The sequence below is a fragment of the Heptranchias perlo genome, chromosome 41 (assembly GCF_035084215.1).
Source record: "Heptranchias perlo isolate sHepPer1 chromosome 41, sHepPer1.hap1, whole genome shotgun sequence".
Classification (NCBI taxonomy): Eukaryota; Metazoa; Chordata; class Chondrichthyes; order Hexanchiformes; family Hexanchidae; genus Heptranchias; species Heptranchias perlo.
In genome coordinates this window covers 14530464-14542930 of record NC_090365.1, presented here as the reverse complement: position 1 = coordinate 14542930, position 12467 = coordinate 14530464, and the positions used below count along the sequence as shown (strand labels likewise).

General features: G+C 43.7%; 1 protein-coding gene across 2 annotated transcripts in view; it reads left to right on the top strand.

Moving 5' to 3' along the window:
* The window catches only part of LOC137305852 (regulator of microtubule dynamics protein 3-like), a 37642-nt gene that overhangs the window by 17055 nt on the left and 8120 nt on the right, over nt 1-12467 (top strand). The window contains exons 6-8 of one of the 2 annotated variants that reach the window (XM_067974787.1): nt 373-448; nt 4448-4491; nt 5742-5829. In XM_067974787.1, the coding sequence (XP_067830888.1) occupies nt 373-448; nt 4448-4491; nt 5742-5829 (208 nt within the window). Of the gene's footprint in view, nt 1-372; nt 449-3421; nt 3730-4447; nt 4492-5741; nt 5830-12467 lie in introns of those variants that run through there. The other variant, XM_067974788.1, reaches the window with a different exon arrangement.

Sequence of the window (12467 nt, the reverse complement as noted above, 5' to 3'; positions counted from 1 at the left end):
TCCTCTGTTTCTTTCTCAATCCTTGAATCTCATTGGTTTCGGAGATAGACTGTTGGTCCCGTCGTTCACTAAGGTCCCAGATGCCCCATTGCCCTCGTTATCAGCTCGCACTTCCAGCAACTCACAGAACAAAAAATTTTCAAGCTGAAGGGTGAGGGGAAAATGTCTAACAGGGCAGGCCACGAGATGCACCGCTCCTGCAAAATCTGGGTCATTTTGATTTCCCTACAAATAGCAAACAGAAGAGGTCTTTCCACATGCATGTGGTGATGTCTCTGCTTCATTGTGATTATTAATTGTCATCTACAGATATCAGTTTAATCATTGGTGTATTTTAATATTTGATATGATTTTTTTTTCCCCTTGACAAAGGCTTGCTGTTATGTGTGGCTATCTGCAGGACCATGACACTGAGGAAAGGTGTGAAGAAAATGAAGATCTCCTCAAGGTTAGAAAAATTATTAATTGATGTGTCTTGAGTGCACAACCTAGGCTGACACTCTAGCGCAGGGAGTGCTCTATTATTGGACATGCTGCTCTTCAGATGACATATCAAACCAAGACCTCTCTAACCTGTTCTAATGGTCAAGTGGACATTAAAGATCCCACAGCACTATATGAAGATCAGCAGGGAGTTCTCATGGTGTTCTCACTCATCAACACCAGCAAAAACAGATGAGCTCATCATTCATCTTGTTGCTGTTTGTGGGATCTTGCCATATGCAAAATGACTGCCATGTAGGTACATTATCAAGTCAGTTCACTTCAAATGCAGTGTCTCTGAAGCACTTTGAGATATTTCTGTCACAAAATAAGTGCAAGTCTTTTTTTCTTTCAACTGGCATTTATATCCTCTGAATTATCTTCCAAGGGTTTAATTTCCCCTGTCCATTTTTAGCACAGAGGTTAAAACATTCACATTAACCAGTCCACTAAGAATAGCACACACAGGAAGCCACAGTCTCTTAGATTGTTGCAAATCCTAAAACGTTTTTGTTGCCTTTCCTCGTTCCATAATATGACAATAACTGGGCTCCAGCCAAGTAATAATGTTCCTAACAACCTGCAGCATAAAATGAATTACAGTGCAAGTTATAATGTTATTTATTATTAACAAAACATGTAAAGGAAAAATCTGAGAAATGTCACTGAAAACTCCAGTAAAAGCAATTAGCATGTTTTATCAGCTCACTGCTAGGGACGTACTGATTAAGCAAACAGAATCCCCCCGCCCAACCCCTTTTTTTACCTACTCTTCCAGTCTTAAAGGTGGTGACTCTGATGGGGTACGGCTGCATTGACTCCAGCCATTGTCTGGTATCTCACCCAAGTGAGCCTAGACAGTGAATGTTGACGGTGTCAGCAGCTTAGTCCACTGTTTATGGAAACAGTGACACCATTGAAGTCGACGGGTGGAAAACTGTGGCCAGCACACCTGAAACTTTCCATTACACCCTGGCTGAGGGTGAGATTCCCACCACTATTTGGAAAATTAGCCCTATATGTAAAAAGTTAGGCTCATAAACTGCTACTAAACGTATCTGAAAGTTAAAGTATGTGAAAACAAATTGAACACCAGTATATATTTTTTCCCAAATAAAAATTTTATTTTTTTGCTTTATTTCTTCCTGTTTTCTCCACTCCTCTCCTTGATCACCAGCCAGTAACCCCCATCTGAAGTGCACACGTGGACACTGGGGGTAATAATGTCTCTGATCACTACATCGAGCAACACGATGAATGAGTTTGTGAATATTTTCTTTATTCGCTGTTTAAGGTAATCATAGAATCTTACAGCACAGAAGGAGGCCATTCGGCCCGTCGTGCCTGTGCCGGCTCTTTGAAAGAGCTATCCAATGTGGTCTCACACCCCAGCTTTTTCCCCATAACCCTGAAAATTAGTCCTCTTCAAGTACATGTCCAATTGCCTTTTGACAGTTCCTATGAAATCTGATTCCACCGCTCTTTCAGATGGTGCGTTCCAGATGTTAACAACTCACAGTGTGAAAAAAATTCTTCTCATTTCCCCTCTAGTTCTTTTGACAATTATTTTAAATCTTTGACCTCTGGTTAATGACCCACTTGCCAGAGGAACCAGTTTATCCCTATTTGCTTTATCAAAACCCCTCATTATTTTGAATATCTCTATCAGGTCTCCCCTTAATCTTCTCTGCTCTAAGGCGAACGTTGTAAGCATTTTGCTACAAGTACCAAACAGAGGAAATCTTAGCTGATGGATTTGCAATGTTCCCAGCATGTTCCTACTCCTATCCCCTGATGAGCAAAATGTTGGTCTTGGCTGTGATAATCTCCATACCCTCTTCCCTAAATGAAAACGCCCATTGTCACCAGCTATACAGCTTTATACTTGAAGAATGGTCAGTAGAGATGCCCATAGAACTGTGACCCCCAACATGGGTCCTCGTCTCCAGGAGAGATGGGGTAAAACTTGTTTCGATTGAAACGTAATGGAAATACTCATCAAGAGTAAAGCTTTGTCTTGATAGCAATTTCTTAAGTAGCTTACCGATTGGGTTGGGGTTTTAATTCTTATGCGGCCAGTGCTGTTGAGAGTCATGGCTGCAAAGGAGCTGAGTAACTTCATATGTATGAATTATATGAAAAAGGACAGGAAAACACCAGCTGGTCCATTGGACATGTCCCATACGCTCCCCATCCCCCACACACCAACATACTCTTTCAATCACTACTCAACTCTTCCAATCAGATGCTTCCTTTCACCCTTACACATTACCACTGTTTCAAGCCACAACTCACAGGCCACACACACACTGGCAGTTATTCAACCATGACAGGCACATCACCCAAACACATGTCACGCTTTCTTGCAGGAGAAGGTGGCGCGTATCAGGCGGCAGCAAGTGGCAGTGGCATTTAGCCCCTCAAGCCTGTTCCGCCATTCAGTGAGATCATGGCGGACCTGGGACCTAACTCCATACACCCGCCTTAGCCCCATATCCCTTAATACCCTTGGTTCACAGAAATCTATCAATCTCCGATTTAGAATTCACAATTGAGCTAGCATCTGCCGTTTGCAGAAGAGTGTTCCAAACTTCTCCCACTCTTTGAGTGTAGCAGCGTTTCCTAACTTCACTCCTGCACGTCCTGGCTCTAAATGTTAGGCTATGTCCCGCGTCCTAGTATTCAAGTATAGGAGACCTCCAAATACAGTTACAAATGTATTAGCAGCCAGAAGCAATAATCCATTCACTAACCTGTAAATCCTGCATGGTCCCTTTAAATAGCGGTGGTGGGGGTCCCAACATGTCCTAAGTAATGTTCAGATGGTCGTGGATAAGACTGTGCATTGAGTTGAGCATTAAGTTCCAAAATGGTGTCTCTCACTTTCAATCAGCGTTGCACACTGATTGTATCCATTTTCTCCTTACTTTACATGCAGCTGGCGTTCGTTATCTGCGCCTGCGCTAATGCCTATACCAAGATGGAGTCCAGCACACATCACGCTGGAAACGTGAGTGCGCAGCCAAGACGCCATCTTGGCACTTTGGGAAGTCGCATAGCGCCGAAACAACGGGCGCTACACGGCCCAATTTCTTGCCCCTAGTGTCAAATTACTGGGACCATTCCAAAGCACAGAATTGCCCCAATGGCTCGCTCAACTCTTTATAAGTGGTTGCATCTCTGCTCTGCGTTGATTCTCTGAGATGTATTTCTTAAAGGAACACTGTCTTCATAAAAGAGCGATTGTAAGACCTTCATTTGTTTACTGTTAAAATTTGTAAACATGAATCGGTTGAAATTCAAGGAACAGTCAGTCATAGGCTAACAATTTCCGCAAAGGATGCAGTCAGTTTCTGGTCAGTTGCTTGCCGTGAAGAAGCAGAGAGTAGGACCCCGTCTTTGGTTTAGGGAACCTTAGAGCACCCTTCAGATCAATGTCAAAAATACAGCAAAATATTCCTATTGTAGTGAAAAGGCTCTGATCAGGATGTGGTGGTTGGAGGTTAAACAATGTTATCTCATTCACCATGGGAGGAGGGGCATATTACAAGATTTTGATGTAAGCCCGGTGTCATAGCGCCCATTAAAAGATTTCCTGATAAATAACACCCTCTTCCCATCACCTGATGAGAACATCCAGGAAAAGCTAACAACTAAGGTGGCAATGATTGGTCGTGTTAATGGGTAAATTGAAGACAGTTACAGAATACATAGAGTGAATGGGAAAGGTCACGAACAAAATATTGAGTTTTACAAATAAGAGGACTGGCTCTGTGTTCCAGGGGAACAGAGCACCTAATGGCTTGAGATGACAATCATCTACTGCTTAAACTTCACTGAAATCCTCAGATCATCATTTGAACTGTACTACTCCTGTGCAGACTATAACTAGATTAAAAGAACATCGGACAAACCAGTGTACTGACAAATATTAACTGTTAAGTGTGAATTCAATCTCTTGCAGGAGACACAAGATCAGGCTGATGTGCACGTTGAAGTCATTAACAGGCAAGCTTATCACAAATTCAAATCACAGAAAGGTCAACTAAGTGTCCTGCCCCAATGACCTAGTGGGCAGTACCAAGCTACACAGAGCAGAATGCCCCAGGTTCAATTCCTAGTCTGTTCCAAGTTAGCTGACCTCGGCTGCGGTAGAGTTTGGAGGAGGAGTTACATTGTCTCTCAGTGCTCCTGAGCTTGGGAGAAACTCCACAGTTATAGACATCATGTGAGGACAAGATGGGGCTGGACTGGAATACCCCTCCACAGTCACTTCCTGCCAACACTCAATGTCAAGGCTCCCACATGAAGTAGTGCTATTTGGGTACACTAATGTTAAAAACTTCTTCCACTCCCCAAAGTTCAAACTCCTGCAAAACTCTGCTAAGGAGCTGTTTGAACTTAATTTTGATTAGTAATAAACACCATTTATTATTTTAGTTTATTGCACAATTAATTGAAGAGATTTTTCTGTATATTACATTTTTAATTTTTTTAAATGAAATACAAAAGCAAATAAATATAGATACACCGTCCACATTTTGGTATGGCACAAAATGTAGAAACTATAACAATGAGAGCAGAACAGGTAGCTCAGGTTGGGGGAGCTAGCACCAACACAGGCACAATGGCCAAATGGCCTCTTCTGTGCTAAATCTTCTATCACTTTATAATGATGAGAAATTGTATTAAGTTTTACCTCTTTACCTCAAAGGCCCACATGTGCTTTGAAATGGATTATCTTTTAAGTGCTCTCCAAAATAAGAGATTTGATTTTTTTTTCGAAAATTCTGTGTAACCATTGAGTGTTGGGAACCATTGAGTGTTGGGAACCGTTTCATGAATTACTTAATTAAATAAAAAGTTTCGGATCCTAGGTTCAATGCCAGGTCTGGGCTGAGCCACCTGATCTCAGCTGGGATGGCAGTAGGAGTGCTACAATTGACCTCAGCGCCTCTGGGCTGCGAAGGAGGGGAGCATGGGGGGGTGCGGGGGGGGTAAATCAGCCAGGTTTTCCCACTTTCCATTAACCCCTATTAGAAAGTGTGCTTGTGTGAATCTCAGGTGAGGACAGGATTGCATTTGGCTGTGATGTCCCCACAGTTGAATAGCCAGGTGATATGCATTTTCTAGGCTCATACATTGAGAATGAGCATTTACAGGAAGTAATGGAGGCCTGCTAGTACCTGCGGACCTGTACCCCAGCAACCGGCAGAAAAGGTGCAGCCTGTATAGACTTGGTTTTCCTATTTCCACAGTTGTGACGACGTATGCTCAGATCCTAACAACATCCCTGTCATTGACACCGCTGAAATAACAGAGGTCGACAACAAAAATGAGAAACAGGTAACATAAAAATAATTTTAAAATGTGGAACTGCTCAACAATATGTACAGAATACCTTATTATAGAGGTGTGAAATATATCTTGTGGGCTGATTGAAACTCAGTCCCAGCTGCATAGCTAACACACCAGCAGGTCAAGGGCAGCAGGCCCTTCAAGTTCCCCTCCAAGTCACATCCCATCCCGACTTGGACATATATCGCCGTTCCTTCATCGTCGCTGGGTCAAAATCCTGGAACTCCCTCCCTAATAGCACTGTTGGAGCACCTTCACCACATGGACTGCAGTGATTCAAGCAGAAGGTTCACCACCACCTCTCAAGGGCAATAAATGCCAGCCTTGCCAGCGATGCCCAAATCCCAAGAATCAATTTTGTAAAAGGCCAACCTTGTGAAAATGCATGCGCCCACCTCTACAGCAGCCCCATAGACGTGATGCCTCCAGTAATGAGCTGCCTGATCTATGTCTGGGCACCAAAGGAGCCACCACAGGAAGATGAGGATGACTTGCTTCTATACCCAATGGTAATGCTCGCAATCGCCTACTGTTCCAGCAGAAACTCTTTATACATAGTTGTGACTCTGCTGTGTCTTTATGTATTTCTTAAACAGAGGAACATGAGTAGGCCATTCAGCCCCTCGAGCCTGTCCTGCCATTCAGTTAGATCATGGCTGATCTTTATCTTAACTCCATTTACCCGCCTTGGTTCCATAATCCTTAATACCCTTGCCTAACAAAAATCTATCAATCTCAGCTTTGAATTTTTCAGTTGGCCCCCAGCCTCAGTAGCCTTTTAAGGGACAGAGTTCCAGATTTCCACTCCCCTTTGTGTGAGGAAGTGCTTTCTGACATCACCCCTGAATGGCCTAACTCTACTTTTAAAGTTATGCCCCCTTGTTCTGGATTTCCCCACCAGAGGAAATAGTTTCTCTCTATCGACCCTATCAAATCCTTTAATCATCTTAAACACCTCAATTAGATCACCCCTTAATCTTCTATACTCAAGGGAATACAAGTCTAGCCTATGCAATCTGTCCTCATAATTTAACCCTTTGAAAGGGACACAGGCCCTGAACTAACGTGGGCCACAACCCTTGGCACCCGCTGACACCTTCCAGCATTGGCCCCGCCAGAGTATGTGGCGCCAGTGGGAGGGCACCTTATTTGCATGTGGCTACTACAGGCACATCTCGGGTGTCTGTCAGCCTCACACTGCCAGAAACTCGAGTGTCTAGCTAACTATCAACACCCACCCCAACCCCACTACTCAGTCCCCTTACAAAAAAAACCTCAAATCATCTTTTGGGGGTTCAGACTGCTTCCCTGGCTTGTCCCCCTCCCTTGCACTCTTCTGGGGGACAGTATGTCTCCTCTCGCTGGGCAAATCAGCCTTCAACCCTACACTGCCTCCCAGTGAGGTCAAGGAAGCAGTGAATTTCCAGCATAGAGAGTCCCTGTTTCCACCCCCTGCCTCCATCTGATTTGCATCATTGACTTTTTAAGGGGCAGGCGGAGGCTCCACCCTTTGCAAGGCTGAGCGGGAACTCCCAACAGGGTGTCTCCCAGTGTATCTGACTTCCAGCTTATTTCTGGCCACTCCCAGAAAGACCGAGCAATTTCAGCCCACTGTCTTCATAAACGAATGACTGGCAGACCTTTCTTCATTCATCTCTTAAGATCTGAAGGGTCTAGAGAGAAACTGTTCCCATTGGCGGAAGGGTCAAGACCCAGAGGACATAGATTTAAGGTGATTGGCAAAAGAACCAAAGGTGACATAAGGAAAAAGTTTTTTTACACAGTGAGTGGTTAGGATCTGGAATGCACTGCCCGAGAGGGTGGTGGAGGCGGATTCAATCATGGCCTTCAAAAGGGGAACTGGATAAGTACTTGAAAGGAAAAAATTTGCAGGGCTATGGGGATAGGGTGGGGGAATGGGACTAGCTGGATTGCTCTGGCATAGAGCCAGCACGGATTTGATGGGCGAATGGCCTTCTTCCGTGCTGTAACCTTTCTATGATTCTACGTAATCTGAAAACATAAACCAGTTATAATAAAATTACAACACAGAAACAGGCCATTCGGCCCAACCAGTTTATCTTCCACACAGTAGTTCTAATCTCAAGTGCCCACCCTGTTCCCATATTGATACATCCCCCTTTCTTTCAACCACATATCTAACCTATTCTTACATGTCAACATAATCTCTGCTTCAATCATTACCTCTGGTAGTGCATTCCATAGCCTTACAACTTTGTGCAAAAAAGGTCCCTCCTGCTTTTCCAATTCTGCCCTCTTGCGCATCCCCGATTTTAATCGCTCCACCATTGGCGGCTGTGTCTTCAGCTGCCTGGGCCCTAAGCTCTGGAATTCCCTCCCCGAACTCCTCCACCTCTCTCTCCTCCTTTAAGACGCTCCTCAAAACCTACCTCTTTGAACAAGCTTTTGGTCACTTGTCCTAATATCTGTCCTTATGTGGCTCGGTGTCAAATTTTGTCTGATCACGCTCCTGTGAAGCGCCTTGGGACATTTTACTACTTTAAAGGTGCTATATAAATTCAAGTTGTTGTTGTTGCTTTCTGTCCTATTTAATCTTGTATCTATATCCCCTTGTTTTAGATCCCTCAATAACTGGAAACAGTCTGTTTCTATCTACTCAGTCCCATCCCTTCATGTGTTACAGTACCTCGATCAAATCACCCCTTAATTTCCTCCATTCTAATAAAAACAGCCCAATTTTTCAACTCTTTCTTTGTATTTGTATTTCTTCATACCAGGCAGGATCCTAGTGAATCTGCACTGTACCCTCTCTGTTACCTCAGAAACTTGACCAGAAACTTAACTGGACCAGCCACATAAATACTGTGGCTAAAAGAGCAGGTCAGAGGCTGGGTATTCTGCAACGAGTGACTCACCTCCTGACTCCCCAAAGCCTTTCCACCATCTACAAGGCACAAGTCAGGGGTGTGATGGAATACTTGTCTGGATGAGTACAGCTCCAACAACACTCAAGAAGCTCGACATCATCCAGGACAAAGCAACCGGCTTGATTGGCACCCCATCCACCACCCTAAACATTCACTCCCTTTACCACCGGCGCACCGTGGCTGCAGTGTGTACCATCTACAGGATGCTCTGCAGCAACTCGCCAAGGCTTCTTCGACAGCACCTCCCAAACCCACGACCTCTACTACCTAGAAGGACAAGGGCAGCAGACACATGGGAACACCACCATCTGCACGTTCCCCTCCAAGTCACACACGATCCTGACTTGGAAATATATCGCCGTTCCTTCATCGTCGCTGGGTCAAAATCCTGGAACTCCCTTCCTAACAGCACTGTGAGAGAACCTTCACCACAAGGACTGCAGTGGTTCAAGAAGGCGGCTCACCACCACCTTCTCAAGGGCAAATAGGGATGGGCAATAAATGCTGGCCTTGTCATCGGCGCCCACATGCCACGAACGAATCCTTCCTGTAGTGTGGAGACCAAAACTGCACACAGTACTCCAACTATGGTGTTACTCTGGTCTTGTATAGATTCACCATTACATCTCCACATATATATTCTATGCCTCTTACCATAAAACCCAATATTCCATCAGCTTTTTTATGACTTTATTCACTTATGGAGCTGCCTTCAATACCCTCCAAATCCCTCTACTCTTAGAACATAAGAAATAGGGAGCAGGAGTTGGCCATCTGGCCCCTCGAGCCTGCTCCGTCATTCAACAAGATCATGGCTGATCTTCTACCTCAATGCCATTTTACAGCATTATCCCCATATCCCTTGATGCCTTTAATATCTAGAAATCTATCGATCTCTGTTTTGAATGACTGAGCCTCCACAGCCCTCTGGGATGGCGAATTCCAAAGATTCACCACCCTCTGAGTAAAGAAATTTCTCCTCATCTCAGTCTTAAATGGCCGACCCCTTATTCTGAGACTGTGACCCTTGCCAGGGGACACATCCTCGCTGCATCTACTCTGACGAGGCCTGTAAGAATTTTGTATGTTTCAATGAGATCACCTGTCTTTCTTCTAAACTCTAGAGAATACAGGCCTAGTCTACTCAATCTCTCCTGATATGGCAATCCTGCCATCCCAGGAATCAGTCTGGTGAACCTTCATTGCACTCCCTCTATGGCAAGTAAGGAGACCAAAATTGTACACAATACTCCAGGTGCAGTCTCACCAAGGCCCTATATAATTGCAGTAAGATATCTTTATTCCTGTACTCAAATCCTTTTGTAATGAAGGCCAACATACCATTTGCCTTCCTAATTGCTTGCTGCAACTGCATGTTAGCTTTCAGTGACCCATTTACAAGGACACCCAGGTCCCTTTGAGCACCAACATTTCCCAATCTCTCACCATTTAAAAAATACTCTGCATTTCTGTTTTTCCAACCAAACTGGATAACTTCACATTTTTCCACATTATATTCCATCTGCCATGTTCTTACCCACTCAGCCTGTCGATATCCCCTTGAAGCCTCTTTGCATCCTCCTCACAACTCACATTCCCATCTAGTTTTGTGTCATCAGCAAACTTGGAAATATTACATTTGGTCCCCTCATCCAAATCATTGATATAGATTGTGAATAGCTGGGGCCCAAGCACCGATCCCTGCGGTACCCCACTAGTCACAGTCTGCCAACCTGAAAAAGACCCGTTTATTCCTACTCTCTGTTTTCTGTCTGTTAATCAATTCTCAATCCATGCCAGTATATTACCTCCAATTCCATGTGCTCTAACTTTGTTCACCAACCTCCTGTGTGGGACCTTATCGAAAGCCTCATGAAAATCCAAATACACCACATCCACTGGTTCCCCCTTATCTATTCTACTAGTTACATCCTCAAAGAACTCCAATAGGTTTGTCAAACATGATTTCCCTTTCATAAATCCATGTTGGCTCTGCCAAATCCTATTATTATTTTCTAAGTCTCCTGTTATCACATCCTTTATAATAGATTCTAGCATTTTCCCTACTGATGTCAGGCTAACAGGTCTGTAGTTCCCTGTTTTCTCTCTCCCTCCTTTTTTAAATAGTGGTGTTACATTTGCCACCCTCCAATCTGCAGGAATCATTCCAGAATCTATAGAATTTTAGAAGATGACAACCAGTGCATCCACTATCTCTATAGCCACCTCTTTCAAAACCCTGTGATGTCGATCATTGGGTCCTTGGGATTTATTGACTTTCAGTCCCATTAATTTCTCTAGTACTATTTTTTTTACTAATATTAATTTCTTTCAGTTCCTCATTCTCGCTAGACCCTTGGTTCTCTAGTATTTCTGGAAGGTTTTTAGTGTCTTCTTCCGTGAAGACAGACAAAAGTATTTGTTTAATTTCTTTATTTCCTTATTCCCCATTATAAATTCTCCCATCTTTGTAAGGGACCCACATTTGCCTTTGCCATTCTTTTCCTTTTTACATACTAATAGAAGCTTTTACAGTCCATTTTTATGTTTCTCGCTAGTTTACTCTCATATTCTATTTTCCCCTTTCTTTATCGATTTCTTGGTCCTCCTTTGCTGAATTCTAAAATGCTCCCAATCCTCAGGCTTACTGCTTCACTGATCTTCCACATCACCCAGCTTTCTCCCATCCAAAGTATAATTATTACTCTTTCTTTTACTGAAATATACCTCCTCAACACCTACAGCAGCAGTGATTTGTAGTGTTAATGAGTAAATCGAAGACAGTAGCAGAACAGATATACTGCAACAGCAAAATATAATTGTCATAGATAACAAAAACCTTTGTATATTATAAGTAACAAAGTAACACATCGTTCACCTGACGAAGGGGGAAGCCTCCGAAAGCTTGTGAATTTAAAATAAAATTGCTGGACTATAACTTGGTGTTGTAAAATTGTTTACAATTTGAAAAAGAGCAGCAGAGTTCTCCCCAGTGTCCTGGCCAACATTTATCCCTAATCCAACATCACTAAAACAGATTATCTGGTCTTTATCTCATTGCTGTTTGTGGGACCTTGCTGTGTGCAAATTGGCTGCCACGTTTCCTACATTACAACAGTGTCCACACTTCAAAAGTACTTAATTGGCTGTAAAGCACTTTAGGATGTTCTGAGGTCATGAACTATATAAATGCAAGTCTTTCTTTTCTTTAAAGGACTGGAAGTGTGTTTCAAGACCACAGACTATTTTGGGGTTTTATAAGTTGCTCAAGCCTCAGTCTATGATTTTATCCATCAGCTGAGTCCCTCAGATCACAACTGGGCTGTATTACTCCTACACAGACCATAAACAGATATTCAAAGAAGAGCAGGGAAGTTCTCCCTAATGTCCTTTTTTTATTCGTTCATGGAATGTGGGCGTCGCTGGCAAAGCCAGCATTTATTGCCCATCCCTAATTGCCCTTGAGAAGGTGGTGGTGAGCCGCCTTCTTGAACCGCTGCAGTCCGTGCGGTGAAGGTTCTCCCACAGTGCTGTTAGGAAGGGAGTTCCAGGATTTTGACCCAGCGACGATGAAGGAACGGCGGTATATTTCCAAGTCGGGATGGTGTGTGACTTGGAGGGGAACTTGCAGGTGGTGGTATTCCCATGCGCCTGCTGCCCTTGTCCTTCTAGGTGGTAGAGGTCGTGGGTTTGGGAGGTGCTGTCGAAGAAGCCTTG